This window comes from Ciona robusta, chromosome 1 (genome assembly GCF_009617815.1).
Source record: "Ciona robusta chromosome 1, ASM961781v2".
NCBI lineage: Eukaryota > Metazoa > Chordata > Ascidiacea > Phlebobranchia > Cionidae > Ciona > Ciona robusta.
This window is the reverse complement of record NC_143235.1, coordinates 7325196-7349726: the sequence shown is the minus strand read 5'-3', so window position 1 is coordinate 7349726 and position 24531 is coordinate 7325196. Positions and strand designations below refer to the sequence as shown.

The following is a 24531-nucleotide window of genomic DNA, read 5'->3' as shown; positions in this document are numbered from 1 at the left end:
TGTTGTTGCTGATAGGGCGATTTTTTCCGCGCTTATCCTAATTCTCAATTCTAGCATTTTTCTTTAATCTCTTGATTGAAATCAAATCGTAATATATATTTATAATTTTCAGATTTAAAACCGCACAATTAGCGTGTGTGCACCACAGAAATAAAAAAGAATAGAAGGCGCATCTCCAATGTCGGCAAAGGAGAGAGCACGATACACTGTCTCTCTTTCGCGGGTCGTTCCCGTTAACTATTGTAGTCAATGGAGTCGATGACGTTTTGTGTAGTTTTTCTTCGTTTTTTGACTTAATTTAAAGTTATTGTGTAAAAAAACTATTTTCTAATATATATATATTTCTAAAAAAACGTTTGTTTGAAATTTTTAATTAATTTTTTTAAATAATTAAATTTCCTAAACAAGTGGTAAACTGTAAGCGTTAACGTACCAAATAACTAAACTAGCCTAACAAACTTAAAAAGTTGGTGTAGTTTTTAAAATAAACAGCTAAAACCGTCCAAAAATACTATGCGCCTATCTTTTACAATGGAGACGAAGGGAAATGGGGACGGAGTTGGCGGTCACGTGAATAGAAAAAAGAATATATCACGGTTTTGAGCAGTTGCGCGTTCTACTCTTTTTTATTTCTATGGTGTGCACGTAGACGAGTGCCTTTTTCTTATCGTTATCTTCGGTATAATAACACCGCGTCTCTCGTTTCTTCGCTCTTTTAGTTTACTGCTCGCAATAAATTATTATGCAGCCGCCACAATATGAATAATATTAACTTCTAACATTACCTATAATACTGCGTGATTACGGTTTATCTGAATTTACAAAAACAAACGTCTTTAAGCGACGACAAGGTTAACTACAGTGTAAGTTTACATGTCAACACATGGTACAGGAGTTGTACAAAGCGTATTTACACATATTCTTTACCAAACTTTCAATCCTTCTTAAGTTTAATGAGTTATAATACACGAATAAACGCATTCTATCTACTGCTCCACAGTCACCAATGGCGACTGAAACCCGCTTTGTTGGTTACTTTTGATTTGTTTTTGATCGATCTCAATCGACCATTGTAGTGATAGGGTTAACTAATACTGTAACAAACTTGTCACAATCAGAGCTTTTATTATATCGGTATTCTAGGCTGGTTTACAACGTACCGCCCGCTATACAACGTACCACCCGCTAGCGTGTCCAAAAATATAATGACTTTACAACGTACCGGCCGGTTTACAAGGTACCGCCCGCTAGCGTGTCCAAAAATATAATGACCGAAAAAAACTAAGGTTATTCAGATTTCAGACTATGCGGAACCCGGATGTCCGCTAGATGCAACTCAATGCGCACACAGACACAACAAAGAATACGTTACAACAACGAATATACGTTACAACAAAGAATACGTTACACTACTATGCTAATTAGTTTTTAGTTTATACTGTGCTCATGCATTAGATCTGTGATCTCTTGTTATATCAGTTGCGCCACGGCCTACATCTCTAGTTGGTCGTGGTTGCTCCAATTAGCGTCTTCACGAATATAAAAACATTTTAAGGTGTTGACGATGTTCACGGGTTAAAAACAAAATAAGCTTCCAGATTTACAAAAGCTATTAATCTTTAAATACTTTATAATAGGACGTGGCCGTTTATTAAAGCCCTGCTCTCGTGTTTCAATTGTAGACAACTCAACTATACAACTGAAAGTTGTTTATTGTTGAAAAGGCATACCAACGAAAAATGAAATTTGTATGTGGATAGAGATGCCCAAATGTGACCTACAGGTACCATTAAAATTTCTCAATATATTACAGCTTAAAAAAACACGTGAAAACACCCGCTGGAGTAAAAAAATGGCTGCTTCAACAATGCATAGGATTTCCCATTAAAAAAGAACTATGTTCGTTTCTAGTGTCTAAACCACTAAAGAAAAATCAAATTTTATTTTAGGTTTGGTATAATGAATGCTTCTTCTTTGTGAACATATAAACTTTATTCTATATGTTTTATTTTTTTGATTGAACCTAGCTGCATCACCAGAATATGCTGACTCAGCAACTTTTCAAACCTAATGTTTAACACAAACAACTTACTTTTTATATGAAAAATGGTACAGCAGGTACCAGTAAGACATACTAAATATTTTAGTATAAAAAAGTGTTAAAAAATAACTAACAGGGAATTAAGTGCTGATTCAGCATAATTTATATATGAATGAATGTAAATTTTTTCATCCTTGCGTGGCCGGAAAACGACAGTCGGTATAACACGAATTTTCATACTCCTCGTTCCAGCTTACAAGTTACCAAGTATGCTACTTTGTGGGTGATTATTTTCTTTTTTTGTAGATTTTTTTTATGTGTAGCTGATATTTTAGACAACCGATTAGTGATCACTAGGTTTAAGCAATTGCCGTTAAGCGTCTTGCCTAAGGAAACATACGCCAACAATGGTAGCAACGACGAGCCTAAATCCTATTACCTGTGGGCTGTGGGTTTGAGGCAGGCAAGCTAACCAACTGTGCTAGCTATGTTCAATTGAAAATCAAAGCATAATAAAGTCTATGTTTTACCTTTTTTTATATATATTATATATTCTTAAAGAAGAAGCATTCAATATTCCAAATCAAAAATAAAGTTTGAATTTTCAATAGTATTTTGAAAATATAAACGATCAAATTTGAGTGAATTTTTTTCTTATGGGAAATCTGATGCATTGCACCAAGGCCATTTTTTTTACTCTAGCAGTTGAATTTGCTGTTTAGAAACTCATTTTTTAAAAGATGTTTCAAAATTTGAAACTTTTATGGTACCTTTAGATCACATCTGAGCATTCCTATCAATACACAAATTCTGATTTTTCGTTTGTATGCCCCTTTATATCATAGTAAAGTAATGTACTATGGTTAAATAATACAACCCCTCCTATCCTCCAGTATAAGTTAAAAAAGTAAGCTCTTTTTTATGAAGGCTTTTCATGAGTATCACCAATACTTAAATAAATGGATTCAAATGATAAACATGTGGAGCAATTCAAAAGCTGTCATGAGGGACGTGTACTTACAAAGTTAAACAGGTTCATTTAAATTGTGTAAAATCTCCCTATTATTTAGGTTGTAGTAAAACAAGCCTGGTGATAATTTTGTGAATAGGGAGCTTTCCGTATGCAAAATGCACCAAAATGTGCGTGTAAAACGTGTTAACCCGACACAGATTTTTAGCTTAATGAGACCCCGAGTTAAGGTTTTTAAATATGAAAATATAGCAGGGTGGGGAAAATGGGACACCGTTTTTTTCATCCCATTGGGTAGTAAACAAAGAACATTCAAAAAATTATACAATGTATCCTCACAACTCCCATAAACCGTATTAGTATAATCTAGTATAATCTGTTTAGTATGCTCACCAGGCCCCCATTTCGCGTGTTTTAGTAGGACTGTTCTATATTTCTTTAAAAAATGAAAAGTAAAAGAATGTTCAACTTTCTATAACAATAACAGAAGGAAATTAAAAACTGTGTCTAAATTAAATCAAATGACAGAAAACCATTGTTGTTCTTGTTATGGAAATATTTGAATTTTAGGCACTTATCAGTATTGCTTGAGTATTTTTAAAGTGAATCGTTTTATAATACATAAATTACGACAAATCACTGTTCAGGTTGCGTGAAAGCAAAGTGTTAACTGATGTTACATTCAAATTGGAAGATGGAGAAGTTTCAGCTCAGAAAACTATTCTTGCTGGATATTCTGATTATTATGAAAAAATGTTTACAACTGGGGTAATGTTACTAATGTATCAACTTTCAATGTTCACATACATACTTAACCTTCTAAATAGTAAAACAATAATTAAGCTATTTAATCAAAACATCAAAAAATTGCTAAAAAATACAAATGCAAAGAATTCCAATGAGTGACTAATGACATCTAATATCTACATTTAATTTGAAAGAACTTGCAAAGTGACTTTTTCTTACTTTTATAACCGTTACTTACATTATCCATAGAACACAGGTATAAATCAGACATTACATTTGTTTATCGGATAATGCAGGCTGTGCCACTGAATCAAGCGGACAATAATAATTCACGCTGTAATACCCATGCTATAACCTGCCTAGGCATTTCTAGATTTCAACCAGAATTGACCAGAAGTCCAAAACGCCTTTTAAAAGAATAATAAATAGGTTTTAGTTCTAGGACACTGAACGCAGATTGTAATAATTTTAGTTTATATAAACTGCTATTTTGTTTTCAGTTCAAGGAAGGTTTCAATGAAGAAGTTAAGGTAAAGGAGATAAAAACTTCAATATTAGATACATTGTTCACTTTCATTTATTTACAAGTGATCGATATAAGCGATAAAACGGTTTACCAACTTTACGAAGCTTCAGATTACTTGCAGTTTGATGGTAACTTCTGTACTTACTTTACCAAAGTTTTTTTTCGGCTTGTTGTAAAAAAAAATTGTTCTTAGATGTGAAGGGATATTGTGTTAGTTTCTTCAACAAAACACTTGCTATTGGAAACTGTATTAGTTACCGTTCCTTTGCACAAAGGTACCAGCTTTTGGAGTTGATAAACAAATGTGACAAATTCATTGTTGACAACTTAGAATCAGTTTCAAAAGGATTGAATTTCAAGGAACTGTCCATAGATGAGGCTGAAGCTCTGATTACATTAAAACAGAAAAAGGTTTAAATTGAAATTGTAAAATACTGGAATCAAATCCTTGTAAGAATTATGTAACTTAGTGAGTATACATTGTTTTTTTTTAGCGCGACAATTTAAACAATCCATTATAGTATACCACTGGGTTAAAGCAAATTCCGTTAAGTAAATTAGCCAACTTTGTACATGCCACAATGTTTTCAAAAGTAGTCTGTAAACCCGGAATACCCTGGTTAGAAGCCAAATGCTTCAACTAGTGTTTGTTATAATTGGTTGCCACAGTTATCTATAGTTTTGAAATTCAATATCCCTTTTTATCAATTCCAGGATTTTTGCCAGGATTCAATTTTAAAGGCCATATTAAGTTGGATCAAACATGATGTGGCACAAAGACACCAATTCATTAAACGGTTGTTTCAAGTGATTGATGTCAAGAAATTGTCATTGGCATTACTTAAAGAAGTTGTTGAAAACCCTGAGGTACATTTTATGGAAAATGTAAAACAAGTTATATAGATATATATGACTATTTTTTTATAATTATTTAGTCTACTTGTTTGTAAACAAATTTATATTGCTGTGTGTTATTAATAAAAAGAAAATTCAAAATTTTTAAATGAATAAAAGTTAAAAAATAAAAATCGTATTTTGTAAAATTTTCCTTATTTTGTTGTCAAAGTTTTGCAAAAAGAAATATCACAAAAATAATTGATACTGGCCAATGATTGTGTTGTAATTACATTTTGATTCTCTGTATTTTTTTAAACACAGCAATGCAGTTTTATATGATGCAACATGTATGTTAAAAATTGGCTTTCATAATTATTCAACATTTAAGTTTTATCTAGGAATGGATTCAAAAAACTGATTTTTTTATTGGAGTTCTCAACCCAGAATACATCACTCATATTAAAACAAATCAAGGAGTAGTATCAGGTGAAGCTAGTAAAAGTAATTTAGATGATTTCTATTCATGATGTCGCACAATGTGCAGCTAAATAGGCTTTGGACTTGGATGTGTATAAAAATTTAATTTAAATTATAATTATATTACATAAATAACTTGTGCACCCTTTTAATTTTTAAAATCTCTAAAGAATCTTGGCTTGTACAGTTTCGATATATTATAAAATTTAAATGTTCTTTGAACCATTGTTATAACCCTGACGAGTTATAACTCCGATATTTTTATTTGATAAATTTTAAAATTAAAAAAAATTCTTTATCATTTCATATACAAATGAATATTAAATTAATCTGTTTACATAATCACATTATTAAGTTTATATTTGCTGTGGTTGTTGTTTTGTATACTTTTGTTGTCACAACATTTTATGGATAACTTCTACTGCAACATAGTGACATTTGAATTCATGATTGTGGGTGGTTTTGAAGCAAAGCATAACGTCCATATTTATGATGTCTTGGAGAAACATTTTAGAGAAACAAAGGTAGGTGTTTAAATGTTTTTGAGCACGGTAGTGATTTAAATCAAATCATAAAATATATTTATGAGTTTTAGACTCAGTTTTTAGATTTAAAACGGCACAATTAGCGAGTGTGTGCCGAAGCAAGGCGAGTGCTTTTTTTCTATCAAAATCTTTCGTATAAAATCTGCATCTCTCGTATTTCTTCGCTCTTTTAGTTTACCGCTCGAATAAATCTTTATGCATCTGCCACAATATGAATAATATTAACTTCTAACCTGTACCTATTATTACTGCGTGATTACTGTTCATCCAAATTTTATGCTACAAATGAGTTTCGTTGAAACCCAGGATGCTATATTAATTATTTCACACCTGAGTTTCATAATTTTGATTTGCAGGCATCCTTCTATGAAAGGTGGGGTTCAATCAGTGCAAAGATCAAAAACTGTGTTTATGTGGCTGGTGGTGGTGGAGCGGGTAGGGGGACCAATAGTGTTGAATGTTTGGATTTAAATCATGTTAATGTTTGTTGGAATAATCTGTCATCTATGGTTGTTGATCGATGGTGTGCATCATCTGCTGTATTGAATGGTTGGTTCCTCATTATGTTAAGCATTATGTTGGTGAATTGTTATTTGCGCTCTTCAATGGCATACTATATTTCACGAGAAATTATATTATAAACTGAAAGCTGTAGTTCCTCTGCATCAGGTTAGAAAAAAATGCCGGTGAAAAATTATGGTTTCAGCCAATACTGCTTAACAAATCTTACATTTGATCTTTACCTACTTTATTTCGCCAATTTCCTATTAATGTTGCCACTTATTACGCAGTGTTTTTGTGTCAAACAAGTTATAGTCAATAAGTATTCTGTGTTTTCTGTTTCTTACAAGATACAAATTAATTAAAAACGTTTGATCTGAACATTGTAACGTGAAAGTAAGTGTCCATTTATTACAGGTTTTTTCTTTGGTTTATCATGAACTATTTATGTTGTAAACTTTAATAGGTTGTCATTTCAGGTCAAATCTATGTGACAGGAGGGTGGAGTGGTAATGAATTATCATCTGCTGAGTTCTATAAACCAGGGTTGAACACATGGACAAAAATTGTTCCAATGAAAACCACACGATATCAGCATGCAACTGTTTCCTATAAGGGTTGGTATAACAACCAATTTATATGTAATTTCGTAGCATCAGAATGATTTTAATCTCATAAAAAATTTTAAAATTTGTGAAAACACAGATCATAGGACACACCAAACAAATTAGTTTGTGTTTTAAGAAGATTTAATAATAGAAAGTAATAGAGGTCAACTCTTGCCTAAATCATGTCTTTGAATGTAGGTCGTAGGGTTTACATTATATTTAAATATTTTACACAATGGTTGCATGAGGCTTAAATAGAAACATCATCAATTTTAATGTTTAAAACTTAAGTGTTAGAGACAGATGAAACATTGCAATGTTGGGTTAGAAATTCTGTGTACAACCATCACTTAAATATTTAAAGAAATTGTTCTTGTTTTATAGTTGGTTGTGATCAAATAAAAGGTTTACATGCATACTTATGTTCAGGTAGCTTGTTTGTATTTGGTGGTTGTGATGGTTTGCATAAATTAAATTCAATGGAAAGTATTCAACCAAGTGAAGGAAAATGGAAATTGCTGAAACCAATGAAACAGAAAAGGAGAGGATTATGTGGTGTTGTTTACAATGGTGAAATTTATGCCATTGGTAAGTCATCAATGTTGTTTTCTATATGTGGCATGAAATTGTAGGTTTTTATTTACTGGCATTATTTATGTGCACTTTTATATTGTCTATTCTATAACAATTCAATACATTTCTGCCACTAGAAATGTGTATAAGTCACCAAAATATCATTTGATTACGGAAAGAAATGCTAGTTAAGTTATCTTGCAATGGAGTTTAAGTTATCTTGTCTTGGCAAAATTTTTTCATCACTTTGTATAATGTGTTCAAGGTGGTGAAGGATTAAAGAGCGTTGAACGTTTTAACATTCAAACAAAAACCTGGTCCATTGTTAGCAGCTTGAACTACAAACGAAAAGGTGCTTGTGCCTGTGTTGTAAATAAGAAGATATACGTCATTGGAGGGTAAATATGCCTATAATTATAATATAATTTCATTTTAATTGTCTTCTATGTTTATGTCTTCTACATGTAGTAAAACTAACTTCCTTACATAATAGTTATCTCATAAACTTTATAAAAAAATGTAACTTTAGATTTTAATTGAAAATGTATTTATGAAACAAAGTTCTTATTATAATTAAAAGGTCATTAAGGCTTATAATGTACTTGAGTGTTTTACTTGTTGGTTTCTGTACAAATTTCATTGGCATTAGTTTTTGTATATATATTAAAAAATATACAGTATTTATTTCATTAAAGAACAGGTTGCTTGTACTTCTTAGTTTAATTCAAAATGTATGGGTTTGGCCTACCTGCTTAAACACATACAATACCAAAAATAATTTGTATACTTTTCTCCAAATTTGATAAAAACAAAGATAAGCATAAATAAAACAAGTTAAGATGAAGTTTGATCAAAAGATAAAATCAAAACAAAACCTTTTCTTTATGGGTGAGGTCCTTGTTAAGCACCTGGAATTTAGGCCAGATTTGGCCTATTATCCCAACATCGAACCGTGGACACTTTAGTTTTTGATGCAGACACCTTAACCACTGAGCCACGCCGCCGGATCCTAAAAACAAAACCTCTTTTTCACCAATAGTTGGGTAGAGCAATGTTTTAATAAATATGTTAGTTAAATATTACCATTTCTCATCATCAGCTTATCTTAATCACATTGCTTTAGTTCTGGTGACAGTGAATCAGAAACAACAATTGAAGTTTATGATGGAATAATCAACGAATGGAAGATTGAAACAAACATGGATGCCGCGAGATATCTCGCATCAGTTGTAACTTTGTGAAGCAATATCATTTGTTTAATAAATATTTTATATAATATTTTTGTGAACAACTTTGCTTACCTGTTTAAAACCGCAATTGATAAAAATAATGCAACCTCAAACATATAAACTAATCTTATTGTCTACCATCGCTCAATGTGGGAGCCCGGACTACTAGAGATATTTCTAGTTGGGCGTAGTAAGAGTAATTATCATTGTAAGGCCACAAAAACGAGAGAAAATTTATTGTCTGGTGTGTAGAATGACACATTTTCATTTTGTTTCTTATCCAATTTGGAAGTAAATAAAGAATGTTTATAGAATTCTATTAACCTATCTTCACAATTCCTAAATTGCGCTGTTACTTGGTCAAACTATATGATCAGGAAATCTGGAATTTAAGTTCTTACGGTTTTCCATATTACCCCACAGCACTACTCGTTTTTAAAGCACTTTTATGTTGACAATTTTATTTCCGTGTGTTTCATTTCGACCCGCGGCGCCTAATTGAGAGTCTGTAAAAAATAAATAAAAAAGGTCTCGTCTGACAAGTGCCCAATCTTCCCCCACCTTACTATATTATGTAGTGTCCAAATTCCTTAATATGTATGTTGTGCTTGACTAGATATTTGGATAATAACTTCACTTGTTATAGCTTAAGAACACATTACACGCTACAGTTGTTGTTGCTGGTAATTTATTCATTCAAACATAAACAAAAGGCAGTATCATTCAATCTTTGTGAGCTTCTTGTCTGCGTAAAATATAGAGCCGTCGGTAAATTAGTTTCACATAAAAATATTGTTTTTTTTTATTATCTTTTCAACATAATTGTAATCTATGTTCTACAAATCTCACAACAAAAACATAGGTGCAAATATGTGTTTACCCGTCATCCCGTGAAGCATTTCAACTACTGCTCAACCAGGTTTTCTAAATCGAAACAATACGTGTAAAAATGCAATCACATTAAACGTTTTGCAAAAGTTCTAAACCAACCTTTCAAAGCATCGTTTTTTTCAAAGTTTACGTCAGAGTCTGAATAAAAATTGTTTAAATTATTACGACATTATGTTACGCATACTTATGTGGTAATACTAAATTATTACATACAAGATAGCTAGGCACATAGGTGAACCCAAACAAATATTAATCGCTGTAAAATCATGTCGACATTAGTTTCATACCTTCTTCTGGCTCGATTTCGCTGTTCTGATCTGCAAATAAAACGAAAACGCAAGTTAGGCGTGTTTCTATTGGTTGTAAGATGCTTATTAGAAAAACAGAAACTGACAAACAAGGATGTGCACAGTTACAATATAGGTTTGCTCACCGCCGTGGTAGCAATAATACCATCGCCGTCTCCTATGCCGTCTTCTACGACGCCTCCAAAATAAAAAAGCATCTGATTCCTGCACCATCATAAGCATGCCGAGCAAAAGAGCGACGAGCAGTAGTTTGTTCATCTGTAAAACATGCAAGTTACAGCAAGTAAATTTAAATTTGCAAATCTTTCAACAAAATTTGTACCAACTTTGTTGTTCTTAGTTTGCAAAATGAAGCATATAGGCTACTTAATAATCACTACTATTTAAAGGGCCTTGTAACAATTGATAGGAAACTGGGTTTTATTAAAACACTTCGACCAATTTCCTTACTTTCGATCTACAGCTTTCTATCTCAATCAGCACTGAAAACCCGTAAGTCCAGTTTGTGAACGATACATTTTGAACCCGATTGTATATGCAATATTTTCTGGATAATGTGACCGTTGAACAGATTTGGCACGATCAAACGGGTATCAAAGGAAACTATAATGTTCCTTTGCGAATTGTTTTAGAATGGGCGCTTCCGCAAGCAAATTACGATCTTTCTGTGGGAAATTACTGAACTTCCATGTCATTATCAAAGCTCAATTTCGGTGCCTGATGGCGTAAAAGGTCATGACGTATAACCAACACTCTGCATAAAATAGTTCTTAGTTTTTGCAACTTTCAAAGTTGGACACAGTACAGATTTTAACACAGGCATTGCACGCAGAACAGAGTTTTACATTACTACGATATGTAGCAAAGCAGCATTTATTGTACACTATTAATCAGTCGACACACTTAATCAAAAAGTGTTAAAATTAACGGATATGTGGGTTAGGAGTGTTTGGGTGGCCACTGCATTTTTTAAAACACCTCAACATCCTTGTTTGTCAATACCTGTTTTTTCTAATAATCATCTCACAACTAATAGCCGGATACTTTAGAATAGTCTAGAAATTAGAAACGCTCAAAGTTCAGTTCCTTTTTTGTCTTATGGGGATTCCCATCCATTGTCAAAATAGTCGATTTTTTCACACCAGCGATTTTTTCTGCATTTATTTAAAGCGGTGTCGTTTTAGGAAACTTTGATGATACCTTTAAATTATAATTGAGCATCGCGACCCGTATACGAATTTTCTTTTTTCGTTTGCATGCCCTTTTAAGCAATAGGATTTTGCAATCGGGCCTGACTCTTTAGGTTACAGCTAAACTAGCGTTGGTTGAAAACGCAATAATAAATGTTTTTTTTTTTATACGCGAATGCAAGTGGGGTCGAAATATATGCCTGTTTGTGCTATGCATGTGCCTTTCATACGTTTTACCAAAGAGATTTTGGTATTACGTGCCATCTTTATGGTTAAAGTTGTAATAGACATGCTTATTCATTAGAATACAGCTCTCTTGTTCATCTGCGTTTCACTGAAAATTGACAAGTAATCACAATTTGCTGACGTCATTGCCTGCATACGGTGGTTATTCAGCACAGGTTTTACTTTCATCTAAAATGTCTGTCTTAAAAGACCTTGTAGCCGGAGATTGTGGAACGTCAAATGCATTAGTTCATGCAAGTCAACATTTTAAACATGATCAGGCATTCCAACATGAAGGTTTGAGAAGGCCAGGTAAATGAACTCCTGTTCTCTGCTGTAATACCTTTCTAATTCATATTGTTCAAAATCAATTACATAATCCCAGTTATTATGCACTTTAAAGCTTTTCAAGAATCTTTCTCTACATTATCTGCTGACCGCTAAATGTAACAACCAAGAACCAACCACTAACTGCCAACTCATACCCATTTGGGCCAATGGCCAAATGCTTATATAACAACTAGGCCCTACCTCCTAACTAATGACAGGTGACCCCTAAGTACCAACCTTTAACATTATCCACCAGACTAATCTGTAACATACCGGTGCCTTCTTCACTGATGCTCCTTTGTATCTTTACATTTCTTACTTTTTATCAATAGCCACCAAATCATTTTGTATTTACTGTTGTGTATCAAACAAAAAAGTATTAAGTTGGCGACTGACTTTGATATTATATAGCCTAGTTAAAAAAATTGCACACAAAAAAGTTAAAAACTAATTAATTTCTTTTAAAGATTTTCGTTCGGATGAACAAGGTTTCGTGGATGAGTTTTTGTCCGAACAACATTCTCGTCGACATGTTCAACCAAGGACCTTCAATATGGATGCACTCTTGCATGAAATGCAGCGTTTACAGCAACCAACCATACACCCCCACTCTGGTAATATGAATCTAAGTTACGGTTGGATTAGTTTTTTAAGGCTTGTTTTACAATTTCTAATTTTAAACAAAATTACCTGAAATTCAAAATAATAGTAATTCAAAATATTTAACAGAATGAAAAGTATTACTGTATTGTGGTGGGAGCTGCCCTGCCATGTGTTATTTTGAGTTTTTTTTTAATATTTGCATTGTAAAGTCTTTTGCCTGTAGAGTTACAAGTATCATCCTGCATGTTTATTTGGGTTGAATAGATGAGCAGAAAAAATTTGGTAAATTATCAACACAGAAGTTATGTTTAAAATTTCTGACATATTTGCATTATTAAAATTATAAATAGTTTAACTATATTATAAAGTTAAGATTAAACTTTATTAGGGTTGAATAAGTAAAAAGGATCAGTAGATAAATATATTTATTTATTTTTAGACAACATAATTTTCTTTACTTGTTCAGGTATACCAGATGTTCGATCACAAGAATGGAGTAGTGAGTTTACGAGAACGCTTCATCAACCTGCTGCTGTGAAACATAAAGATGAAGATGCAGCTTGGGCCCACGAATTTTTGCAACACTGTAGGCACCTACTGTATCTCTCGCTGTGGTTCAGTGGTTAGGAAGTAGCATCATAACCTTAAGATACAGAGTTGGATGCTCATCACGGACAGCGATAGGATAGGTGTTTGAATTCTAAAGCATGACAATTAACAGTTTCTCGAACCAAGTGGTTTCTTATATATTCACCCATATAGAGGATAAGCACTGTAGAATAAGCACATAGTACCAGTGTTAAACATTGTATACAGTATTGTAAAACTTCTCATATGATATAAAAGGCATATTTTTTTATTGAAAACAGTTATTTGAAAGTACGTAGTCTACAGTTGACCAGTATATGTACAATAATGTACCAACCTTTTATACAAGCTGATTTATAATTTAAACACATTGATAATTTGCAGCAAATGTTCCACTTCATGAACAATTTACAAACGAGTTTGTAGAGCAATCTCGTGTTCACGAACTTGAGCAATCGTGGTAAATATTGTAAAAACGTAACAACAAAACATAATATTGAAAAAGTTGCAAAATTGTATGAAGTATGGTTTTTTATAACTTTAATGTTTATAACATGGATATAGAAATGAAATTGAGTTGTGTACTATGCTGAATCTGTAAATTTAACATTTAAATTAGAAAGTAAAGCAAATGTATTGAACAATAACATACTTGTTAATTTGTATAAAGTTGTGGCCATTTTAATGTCAAAATATTAATATATTAAGACTAAGAGATGAAACTTATCCTTATCATGGTAGGATCAAAGAGTTGGATGAAACAGAGCAAAGATCTTCATCTGAATTAAAAGAAGCTGCAGCAAATATGGTCAAGTCGGCAGCTTATGACCCAAAATTATCTTCCACTAATTTTATGAAGTTTGTTGCTGACATATCTAAGGGGGGTGACGGTGAGACGTGGGCCAACGAGTTTATGCAAAACAGTAAGGTGAGTTAAGCAATGTATTAAATCAAAAATACAAATAATGTAAATACCATTTACAAGTGTCAAGTTAGCACATAGAAATTTGCATTTTGTCTTACACTATTTATTTCTCGGTTGCATCTTATACATACATATTATATATGTCATACCTATGCTTTGTTTTTGTGATACAACTTGACGTAAATGGTTGCCGGGTTAATGTGTTGCGCAATCAAAGTCGGAATTAAGAGCCTGCCTTGCGCATGATCAGGCACAAAGCCAGAGCCCAAACTATGGTGCTGGTGTTTGCACACCAAGCAATCTTATAGTAGGGTGCTGAGCATCACAAAGTTAATGGGATATTTTAGAAATTTTCCAACAAATTTATTTTGGCATTATGATTTTGAAATAAAACATGCTAACCCTCCCATGCAGTTCTCTTATTATCTACACACAGACAAATAAATTAATTTATTATTATGACCATGCTAAAGTGATAAATGTTCTTGCGCCAATGAAATATCATATGTAACTATGGGTTAAAGATTACTAATTCGACTCCAGTCATTTGCCTGTTAAATTTCTAAATGCTATTTAATCATACATTCATTCTTTGTAAAAAATGATATAATTTTTTTAAGGTTTCACCAGCTAAGTTATCAGAAATGTGGTCGAGTGAATTCTTGCAGCAGGATCGCAAGTTAAACGCTGATGTTTGGACCGACGAGTTTGTTGAACAATCAGCAACAACCGTTGTGGATGACGATGTAAGTGAGATTTGTAAGATAGGTTAATTTTATTTTTGTAATAAATGTATCTATTTTAGTCATATCTATACTCTCTTTAACCTGCTTAATACTTTTTCAATATAGTACTGTTAGAGTGTTAGGTAAGATGGGATACTGGTAATAGTGGTAATACTTGTGTTTGGGACAATTAAAAGCACTTTTTAGAGCTGCGGATATATATATATTTTTAATATAAAATATATCCCATCTTACCCCACCCAACTATTTGTAAAAATTAAAGATTCTACTCACTGGTTTATACTTGTTATAAGAATTGTTGTTGTTTAGCAACACTGAACAACCTGATAAGTAGTATTATATGTAATAATGGTTTGTTATATCAGCAGAGGCAAAATAATTAACATCACTCATGTTTTTACAATTTATACCAATTCAAGCCGTGATTCTCAAACTTTGTTCTCAAATTAAATTCAAAATTTTTTCCAACAATTGTCAAATTTTTGTTAATAAAAGTATCAACAATTTGAAAAACATAGCTTTAGTTTTAAAGTGCTAAAAAATAGTATGTCGTTTGTATTACTCACCTAAAAAATAAAATATTGGTTAAATCTTACAGAATGATTTTCTTGATCATTGGAATGATGAACTGCAGCATGGGAATGATGATTGGTTGCAAGAATTTGAAACAGCCAACACACAGGTTAAAGTAAGTGTGTTTAAGTAAGTTAGCTATTTATGTTGATGTCAGGCTAAATTGATCAAGTTGATATCCGTATTTTTATTTATCATTAATTAAAATATTCTATAAAATATCTTAGTTACAAAAATTAGCATGTATCACCCAAGCTGAACATTAAAATAAATTAAATATATATATATATATATATATATATATATATATAGACAAGTGGGGTAATAAAAACAATGGGGTACTTGGGGTAAGAAAGGACAGCCCTCCCTACTCGCTGAAAATTATTTTATTACAAACAGCTTTTGTGGGTAAAGCAATATTTAATTGGCTTCTTTTTTATTCCAACTGTTATTATAAGTGGTAAATATTTTTTGGTAAAACGCAAATTACAAAATCAAACAAAAAATTGGCATAAAACTTTTCAGATTTTCTAAACTTTTTTTGTGAAAAGGCCTTTTGTGATGAACATATTATGAATGCAGTTATTTGCTATATATTGAAGTAGCTTGCTTCTGATATATTTTAATTTTTTGAAACATTTTATACCTTTTTCTGTTGTTTCTTTACCCATAAATTGTGTTATGAATAGGGAATAAAAAAGAATGTTTCAAAAATTTGTTGGTTTTTGCAAAATTGTTTTATGATTAAGTGATTTTCATTTGTTTATACCCACTTGCCTGCCAACAGTTAACAGAAACAAAGATAAAATAGAAATAAATATAAACTGTTAGATAGTAAAAAATAAGGAAATAGTTTATTGCCAGGTGGTAGTTTTATGGAACGGACTGTTGTTTAATAAAAATATAAACTGAAGCTCTGTTGCTCATAATTAATTTATTTAACAACAATTAAAACTATTCTTAAATTTTTTGAGGTTATTTACATGTTTTTACAGGAATATGATTTTAAAGAAGAAAATCCATTCAAAGATCTGAAGAATTGTTTTGAGGAAGGATTGAAGAGGTTGAGACTCGGTGATCTTCCAAACGCTGTTCTTCTGTTTGAAGCTGCAGTTCAAAGCGAACCAGATCATATTGAGGTGAGAAGTGAAGGCCACGCAGATTGAGTTTTCCCAATTGATGTTTTGTAAAATAGTTTTATTACACAATTGATATGAAAAAGGTTAAGAAATGGAAAATATAAAAGTAAATATGTATACAACACAACACACAAGCCAGAGTTAATATCAGTACATGCAGCCACGTTGCTTGGTACAAGTATAACTGCAGATAAGAGTCAATAAACCATTGATGTTTATTGCTTTTATAAAATACATTAAACATTTTTTCCATCAACAGGCATGGCAACATCTCGGAACCACACAAGCACAAAATGAACAGGAAGGTGCAGCAATAAGTGCTTTGCACAGGTAATATTACCTTGAGACTGTTTACAATAGCACAAACATGTTGTTGATTTGTTAAAATAAAGAAACCTTGACTTTTATCAATTCTTGTTGAGTCTTGTGCCAGTAGAAAATTTAGCTGTTTGTTGTGAAATATGTTATAGTGGTTACACATTAACTCTATATGCTGGGTTTTCAAATTTTCAAAAAAAAGCTTTTCAAATCTATTTTTCTAAAAACTGAACTAAAATAGTATATATAATTAAATTAGTGTGTAAATTTCTAAATTTGTTACAATAGTAATCAGGTTTGAAAACTGATTCTTAAACTTTTTATTTTTCAACTTAATATGTGCTTGCTTTTTATATGTTAAAATGTTTAAACCCAACATTCCATGTTTAGATGTCTAACATTGGAACCTGAGAACCTTCCTGCGTTGATGGCGCTTGCTGTAAGTGAAACAAATGAATCCATGCAAGCTCAAGCATGCCAGACACTTAAGAAGTGGATTTATGCTCATCCTAAGTATGTGTTTGGCAGCAAACCAAAATTTTGTTTGGGACAGAAGCAAACCTTAGAAGTTAATATGACTTCGTATTGGGGCAGCTATGCCTTTCTTTGACACATTTGGATTTACTGATGTGTTTTTTACCAAAAGCGCGTTTTAATAACTGTCGTTTTGCTGCTAATTTCCTTTGCTTTGTTGTTTAAGCTAAGCTAATCTTTATAACTGTATTCAAAGAGATAAACAAAACAAATTTTTGTAATGTTATTTACAATAATATTTTGGTTGCTTGTGGTTTGTTTTCCTGTTGATCATCACGGTATTATCAGCATTATCATCTTACTTAACTTTGTTATTTACCAGATATAAAGACTTAAAAAGCAATCCACGTGAACATAATATTGAACAAGTTGAATCAGGTGTTCATCATTGGACTGGTAGTGTGGCAAACAGGTAAATAGGTTGATTGTCAATATTGATTCTGTAACTAAAAGACCTGCACTCCAACCACTCTTGGTTGAATTGCCAACACCATGGCATTGTGGTTATGACACCTCACACCTGCCTCCCAGGTTACGGGTTTAAGCTTCCATTGTATGTGTATATGTCTTTCTGCAAGACACTTGTTCCAACCCAGTGATCTCTTATGGGTTGTCTAAGTTCTTAACCATATGTTAAAACAAAAATATGAAAAAGGCCTTTAGAAAATAATAATAAAAATAAATAAAAAGTTTCATACCTGTGTGGTAACTCGTAAGCGGGCAGGGTGGGTGTGTGTGAAACAGACTAGCCATGTTGTAACGACCATCAGAACATAAGTTAAATCCATTTATCCATATAAAGGTATGTGACATTAGCTTAACATTAACATTCATTCCAGTGATCTGTTCCATGACGTGCAAGACTTATACATACAAGCTGCCAGGTTGTCACCCACCAACCCTGATCCTGATGTGCAGTGTGGACTCGGTGTTTTGTTCAATATATCGAATGGATACGATAAAGCTATTGATTGCTTTCAAGTTAGTTACATGCTCACTTCTTGTGTTTTAATGCAAAAAGTTGCAGATTTTTAGGTTCAGTATGATAAAGAATAAATGTTACGGATTAATTCTTACATTACTGTAAGACCAAATTCATTAGAACATGGATACCTTATTCGATATACTTTGTGCCCAGTTACTTATGACTTACGAACTTTGTCGGTGGTTGTTTATTTATTCATATGGATGACAGTTTGAATTTGTGACTACTGGGTTAAAGCAATATTCGCTTCCTAAAGTAACTTCTGCCTACCATGGAGCATTAACTCTCAATTTATTATTACACAAGACATGCGTTCTATTAACCACTGAACTAATAACATATGTTTAACATTAACCTCTGCCCTACTTTAGAGCTAACACATTTGCTTTCCCTTGTTGAGAATATTTAAACATATATAGTTACATTCAATATCATATTCTCAGGCAGCATTAGCTGTAAGACCCGACGATCCATTATTATGGAACAAACTTGGTGCTACGCTTGCGAATGGAAACAAATCTGAACAAGCAGTGCAAGCTTATAGAAGAGCTCTTGAATTAAATCCTGGATTCATCAGATCAAGATACAACCTCGGCATCAGTTGTATTAACCTTGGTGCACATAAGTATGTATTTGTAGTTTTAAATTTCTTATGTCTAACCTGGAAGACCTTTCTGTACATTAAAGGGGCATACCAACAAAAAATAAAAACTTGTGTTATGATAGAAATGTTCAATGTGATCTAAAGGTACCATCCATCAATACACAAATTTTCGTTGGTATGCCCCTTTAAATTTTACGTTGGTACGCCCCTTTAAATTTTACGTTGGTACGCCCTTAAAATGGTATGCATGCCATAGTTTTTAAAACAATTTTTCAACCATTTTTTAAAAATTAAATGAATGTAACTTATTTGTTTTCACGTGGTGGAGCAATGACAATCAATACGATACAAGTGTTTTGTTACATACACCTTTTGCCCACTTACAAACTAACACATTTATGTGACTTTGTGGGTGATTTGTATTTTTTTTGTAAAGTATGGCTAATCTTAAGTGAGGCTTGCACCCGTAATATTTGGGCTAGCAGAAGGCGCGCTAACCTCTTTGTCATGGCAACGTTAATTTAAAACAAAAATGTAATTGCACTGTTGTAATGACAAGGTGGTTAAAGTCTAGCAAAGTTGTAAGTCGTAAAGGTATTAACGTTATGCTGAATTCATATTTTACCCCAGGGAAGCAGTTGAACATTTCCTCACAGCATTAAACGTTCAACAAAGTGGTCGTGGACCAAAGGGTGAAGTAGGTCGTATGTCTGATAACATTTGGTCAACCCTTCGTATGGCTGTTTCATTCATGCGTGATGATCATTCATATGAGCTCGCAAATAATCGTGATCTAGACGCTCTCTCACGAAAATTTGGAATTGATCGAAACGTAGAAACATCAAATCCTGAACCGACAACCTGATCGGAATTTCAACTAATTGATCTTTTTCTTTCCTATTCTTCTAATTACTTCAATTTTGTAATTGCATTCTATTCTTTATTGTAACGACTTCTATCTTAATAAAAATTGAAAGATTTAAAAATGTTTAGTCGGCAGACCACATTAACTGTAACGATATCTTTCTACATTAATTTGTGTTCCTGGTAAAAAAAACGAAGGAATGTAACTTTTTTATCTTCGCATGGAGGGGTAATGACATTCGTTATAAAACGGATGTTCTGTTTCCCGTGAACATGTTACCACATATAACAAAGTGGGTAACTATATTGAATATTTTTTGTAACTATATTGAATATTTTTCGTATGAGACAATTCGTGCAGTTAACTGAGTTGGAGCAAATGCCGCTAAGCGTCTTGCACAAGGGATAAAAAAAAACATTTCATTGTAGGAAAAATTTTTAAGAGACAATTATTGGAAAACTTTGCTTTATTTTTTGCCTTTGACGACTACCATAATGCAGACATACAACTCTGTTTTGTTGATTTATTAACGCCCATACGCGGCTTGTACGGTAAAAAAAGAAAATAGAATACTGTTGTGAGCCATGTAAGTGAGCAGCGATGAAAATGCAGTAGAAATCTACACCCACATTTTCAAATATATTCTTTTACAAAAAGGAAACATAGGAACGATTTGCCGTGCAAACTGAACTCTCATATCAGGTACAACATAAGCAGTTTCAATAACAAAATGTATAAAATATGAAAGGGAGACGTTCTTGAGGGAGACAGCGAGCAACGGCAGACAACGGAATATAAACAATACAGTTATCATTAATATATAATTACTATTCAGTTTACATGATTCACAGTCAAAAGTACGTGGACAAAACGACGTCAGATAACGCAAATGACTCGATGAAGACAAAAGGAAGAGTTTTTCTTCTCTTTGTTTGTTGTGGTCCGATCCGCAAGTCGATAAAAGTTGATCAAGTTAAGTCCAACACTCTTGGCTTGCGAACGTTGTTGGTTTGTTAATATGACGTAGTTTACACGTCATACTGATTTGAATCATGACGTCACACCAAATGTTCTTCGGTAGTGGCAACAGTTGCGGCAAGAGCTCGTAAAGTCGGGTTTGAATTAATATCAGTTTTCTTGTGGGTGGAATCTTTATCTTTAAGTCGTTTCACTTCATCTCGAAGTCGCTGTTGGGAATAAATATTTTTTGTTCATAAAGTACACTGAATAGGTTACAATGGTATTTATAATTAAAAAATCCAATACTTTATTTTGTTTTATCAAATATACTATTTGTCATTTATAACACAACGGTGTTTTACTTACGAGTATTTCCTGTTGCTGCGCACTGAAATCACTTTTTTCAAGTTTTAATTTTTTCAATTCAGTCTTCATTTCATTAACTTCATTTGCATTGTCTTCTGCTGCCCCATTTTCTATTATGGCAGCACTGTGTCGTTCTGTGCTACTGTTCGATTTCTTGAGCGCTGTATGTTTGTTGGGTCGTGGCCAGGAGTCGGTTCTTGACGATGACGCGATGCTTTCCTATACGAAGGAAACAATAGGAAAGTAATGACTGAAACATTAACCTGAGATTCAAGGTCAGGCCAATACCAAGTATAAATATGACTTCAATTTGCCAATGCCATTTCAAATGTTCATATCTCCCACAAAAGTTTGGAGGATAAAACGCCAATATAGGAATGACACATCATATTGGGAAAACAGCAGCTTAGGATTTTCGATAAAACATTAATTAATATGGTAGGGTGGGGAAGGATGGGACACTTTTAGTACATAATATTCAAATATCCTGATCGGTTTTAAACAACTAACAATGGTCAGAATAGTTAGAATACGGTTTTAATTCTTTGAATGTTCTTTGTTTACTATTAAATAGGACGAAAAAGTAGAGTGAAAAGGTGGCCCATCTTCCACCACTCTACTTTGGATACCGTATTTGGAAAATAAATAAATATTTAGGATAAAAACAAACGAACGTCATTTCTGTTCTAATTTTTTTAAACAAACTCAACGTGTTAAAAACGATTATTTAATGCTTTATTCATTCTTTTCTTGGCCCAAAATATGTCTAAAAACTTTCCCATCAACAACTGTTAACTTACCAGACCAGTATCTGAATCTAAACTTGTGTAACTTCCACACGATTGACAGGGCGAAGACGATCGGAGTTGTCTGCAACATATTTAGGTTACTGAATCGTTAACAAACACAAAATGACAAAAACTTAAATTGATACATGCATCATTGGTGTACTAAATATAATACGGTGGGGTAAAACGGTTCATGTTTTCATTCACTTTCTTGTCCTATTTAGTAAAAAAGAAAGAAGGTTTGCCGAATTACATAAACGTATCCCCGCGACTCCAAATGAGCGTTTTTCATTGTTTAAAACTAGATAACGAAATATAGGTTCTAGGTGCTAGCGGTATTTCATCTTACCTAGCAGTAATATACATTGATTGGTACACAGTAGTGTAGAAAATAATAATACCTATTTTTCTGTGGAGATTCGTTGAGTGAGTTCACACTACCTTGGTTGGATTTGTGAAGCGCAACGTCTGACGCATGACCACTGTCTTGAACAGTGTGGCTCGCATGTGTGTCTCTGTGGAAGGAAATGGGATATAAATATACTGTAGTACTGTGGGATAAGATAGAAGTCCCGTATTTTTGATAGTGTTTTGAACAATTAGCACAACGCTTTTAAAGCCGCCGTTATATAATTCTAGAATAATTCTCTTCATTTACTACCAAATGGAACAAGAGCGAAGCATGAAAACATGTCCCATCTTACCTCACCCTGCTATATATTTCAGTTATAGAATATAATAGTTGTGGATGCTATCAACTTACCCTTTCGATCCAATTACATTGAAACTGCCATTTTGTTTCTTTTTGAAACCCCATTTCTTTTCCTGTGAAAACAGAAAGTATTTTTTTATTTTTTAACACAAAACAGTTTTACTTAAAACGCTTCTTTATTTCAGCTACACTTCAGTAGATTTTAACACAGATAGTAAAGTACTTACAGAAACTAGTTTATCTGAGCTTCCTTTGCCGTGGTGTAATGTTGGGCTACCATTGACATCATCAAACGATTTATTTTTGGCCAATTTCTGTATACAAAATAGTTGTTTTAAATATTAAAAAAATATATTTTAAATAAAAGAAATTAAAAATGCACCCAACACTGCCACGTAAGAATATGTTAACATAAAAAATAGCCAAAAACCACTGGAGGACAAAACATTTACTTTAAAAGTTTCGTAAAATCCGATTGCTTCCTTCTGTGTATCCGATGACGCAGACGAAGTGCTGATGTTGTCTCCTCCGGACTGAGATGTAAGTCCCAACATCAACTCGGTGCCTTTGTTTACTTCATCATGAAGTTGGTCCAACAGCATCGAACTAATTCAAAAAAAAAATGTTTTATATTTTTTGGATATTTTGCAAAAAATGAATAAATAAATGGATGAATGAAAGTGAATTATTTAACCCATCGTGAATTATTTAACCCATCGTGACGATAATGTCGTATATTGTTGGGAACACAATCAGAAATTTGCATAATACGTGCCAACAGTATCCCTCCACTTACCGAGTTCTGTACTGAAGTTTTGCGAATTGTTCAGACTTGCAACAAGCCCATTCAGCATTCATAAGTTTACAATAGAGCCAGTCACGGAATTGTTCGTTCCGTCCAAATACAGCAGGTTCAGGCAACAGTGGTTCAAACTCTGGCACATCCTCACGACACGTCACGGATACCTATATAACAACTCAATGTTAGAAATGTGTTTTTAATCGCGCAAAGCAATTTTATGTTTTTTTGTATAGTAGGGTGGGGAAAATGGGACAACTTTAGCACATATTATTCAAATATACTGATCGTGTTTCAAACAATAACAACGATTTATGAGAGTCGTGAGGCTGCGGTTTTATAATTCTTTGAATATTTTTTGTTTATTACTAACGAGAAACAATATATTGAAATGACGAGAAAATATAATGAAAGGGTTTCCCATTCCCACATCCTACTATGGTATATATGTCATTGTGTTTCAGATAAAAAAAATACCTAAATCCCACTATATGCGGGGGTATATCACACACTTATAAGCCTGCACTGGCTTAAACTGCTATGTAAGTTTAAACAATGGATATCAGCATCACACCGAAATAGCGCAAACAAACAATCTACCTTGTATCTGCAGTTTTCAGTGCACGGATCAATAGGTTGAATGACGATGTACGCATGTAGAAAGTGAGACGTAATCATGTTTGGGACAAAGGGAGTTTCGTCATCTTGGAACACAAGAGCCACTATGTCATTACCGATGTGACGCTTCCGTTGCAACTGTGAACGAAAACAAAACGAACTATAAAAAACAAATTAATGGATTTAGCGAAATAAAAAATAGTTACCACGTGTGTTTAAGATAGAAAACGCCGCTTTTATAGTTGTTAAGTAATCGGTTAGAAAACATATTTATAACAGATCATTAAACTTAGGTTGTATATTACTGTGGGGTATGATGGGATACTGTTAACATTTAAATCCTATATTTCCAAATCGTTTTGTAACAACTAACGGCACTCTTTTAGATCTTGAGGTTACAGTTACAGCTA

General features: G+C 32.9%; 3 protein-coding genes and 1 long non-coding RNA gene across 18 annotated transcripts in view; 2 read left to right on the top strand and 2 right to left on the bottom strand.

Annotated features, from left to right (window-relative positions):
* Positions 1 to 1522: 1522 nt before the first annotated feature.
* On the top strand, positions 1523 to 9730 carry LOC149742417 (kelch-like protein 12). Of its 5 annotated transcripts, none has more exons than XM_089878146.1 (13): positions 1523 to 1783; positions 2969 to 3074; positions 3659 to 3779; positions 4259 to 4412; positions 4478 to 4695; positions 4999 to 5151; positions 5520 to 5622; positions 6031 to 6122; positions 6500 to 6692; positions 7124 to 7261; positions 7682 to 7840; positions 8091 to 8223; positions 8949 to 9730. In XM_089878146.1, the coding sequence occupies exons 2-13, from the start codon at positions 3001 to 3003 to the stop codon at positions 9064 to 9066; spliced, it is 1656 nt and encodes a 551-aa protein (XP_089734272.1). In that variant the 5' UTR covers positions 1523 to 1783; positions 2969 to 3000; the 3' UTR covers positions 9067 to 9730. The 5 variants fall into 5 exon arrangements, with proteins under 5 accessions (XP_089734272.1, XP_089734309.1, XP_089734280.1 ...); XM_089878154.1 differs by lacking the exon at positions 1523 to 1783 and adding an exon at positions 1831 to 2308; XM_089878183.1 differs by lacking the exon at positions 2969 to 3074 and having other exon boundaries at positions 1524 to 1783.
* On the bottom strand, positions 9726 to 11641 carry LOC149742416 (uncharacterized). Of its 2 annotated transcripts, none has more exons than XR_016385050.1 (6): positions 10580 to 11641; positions 10379 to 10511; positions 10233 to 10262; positions 10045 to 10083; positions 9935 to 9978; positions 9726 to 9799 (listed from the first exon to the last, which is right to left on the bottom strand). It is a non-coding gene; the product is annotated as an uncharacterized LOC149742416 (long non-coding RNA). The 2 variants fall into 2 exon arrangements; XR_016385051.1 differs by having other exon boundaries at positions 10704 to 11641.
* A 186-nt stretch (positions 11642 to 11827) lies between these two features.
* On the top strand, positions 11828 to 19999 carry LOC149742415 (peroxisomal targeting signal 1 receptor-like). Its single transcript, XM_089878080.1, has 14 exons — positions 11828 to 11980; positions 12466 to 12612; positions 13068 to 13187; positions 13574 to 13649; positions 13931 to 14117; positions 14735 to 14860; positions 15459 to 15548; positions 16429 to 16572; positions 16832 to 16902; positions 17281 to 17403; positions 17747 to 17836; positions 18264 to 18405; positions 18853 to 19034; positions 19644 to 19999. The coding sequence occupies exons 1-14, from the start codon at positions 11863 to 11865 to the stop codon at positions 19876 to 19878; spliced, it is 1851 nt and encodes a 616-aa protein (XP_089734206.1). The 5' UTR covers positions 11828 to 11862; the 3' UTR covers positions 19879 to 19999.
* A 388-nt stretch (positions 20000 to 20387) lies between these two features.
* Positions 20388 to 24531, bottom strand: part of LOC149742413 (uncharacterized) — a 43247-nt gene continuing 39103 nt past the window's right edge. For all 10 annotated transcript variants that reach the window (XM_089877878.1, XM_089877870.1, XM_089877911.1 and 7 more), the window contains 9 exons: positions 24104 to 24259; positions 23501 to 23670; positions 23157 to 23310; positions 22932 to 23018; positions 22756 to 22817; positions 22394 to 22507; positions 22005 to 22074; positions 21205 to 21423; positions 20388 to 21065 (listed from right to left, as the gene is read on the bottom strand). In XM_089877878.1, the coding sequence (XP_089734004.1) occupies positions 20937 to 21065; positions 21205 to 21423; positions 22005 to 22074; positions 22394 to 22507; positions 22756 to 22817; positions 22932 to 23018; positions 23157 to 23310; positions 23501 to 23670; positions 24104 to 24259 (1161 nt within the window). In that variant the 3' untranslated portion in view covers positions 20388 to 20936. The remainder of the gene's footprint in view (positions 21066 to 21204; positions 21424 to 22004; positions 22075 to 22393; positions 22508 to 22755; positions 22818 to 22931; positions 23019 to 23156; positions 23311 to 23500; positions 23671 to 24103; positions 24260 to 24531) is intronic.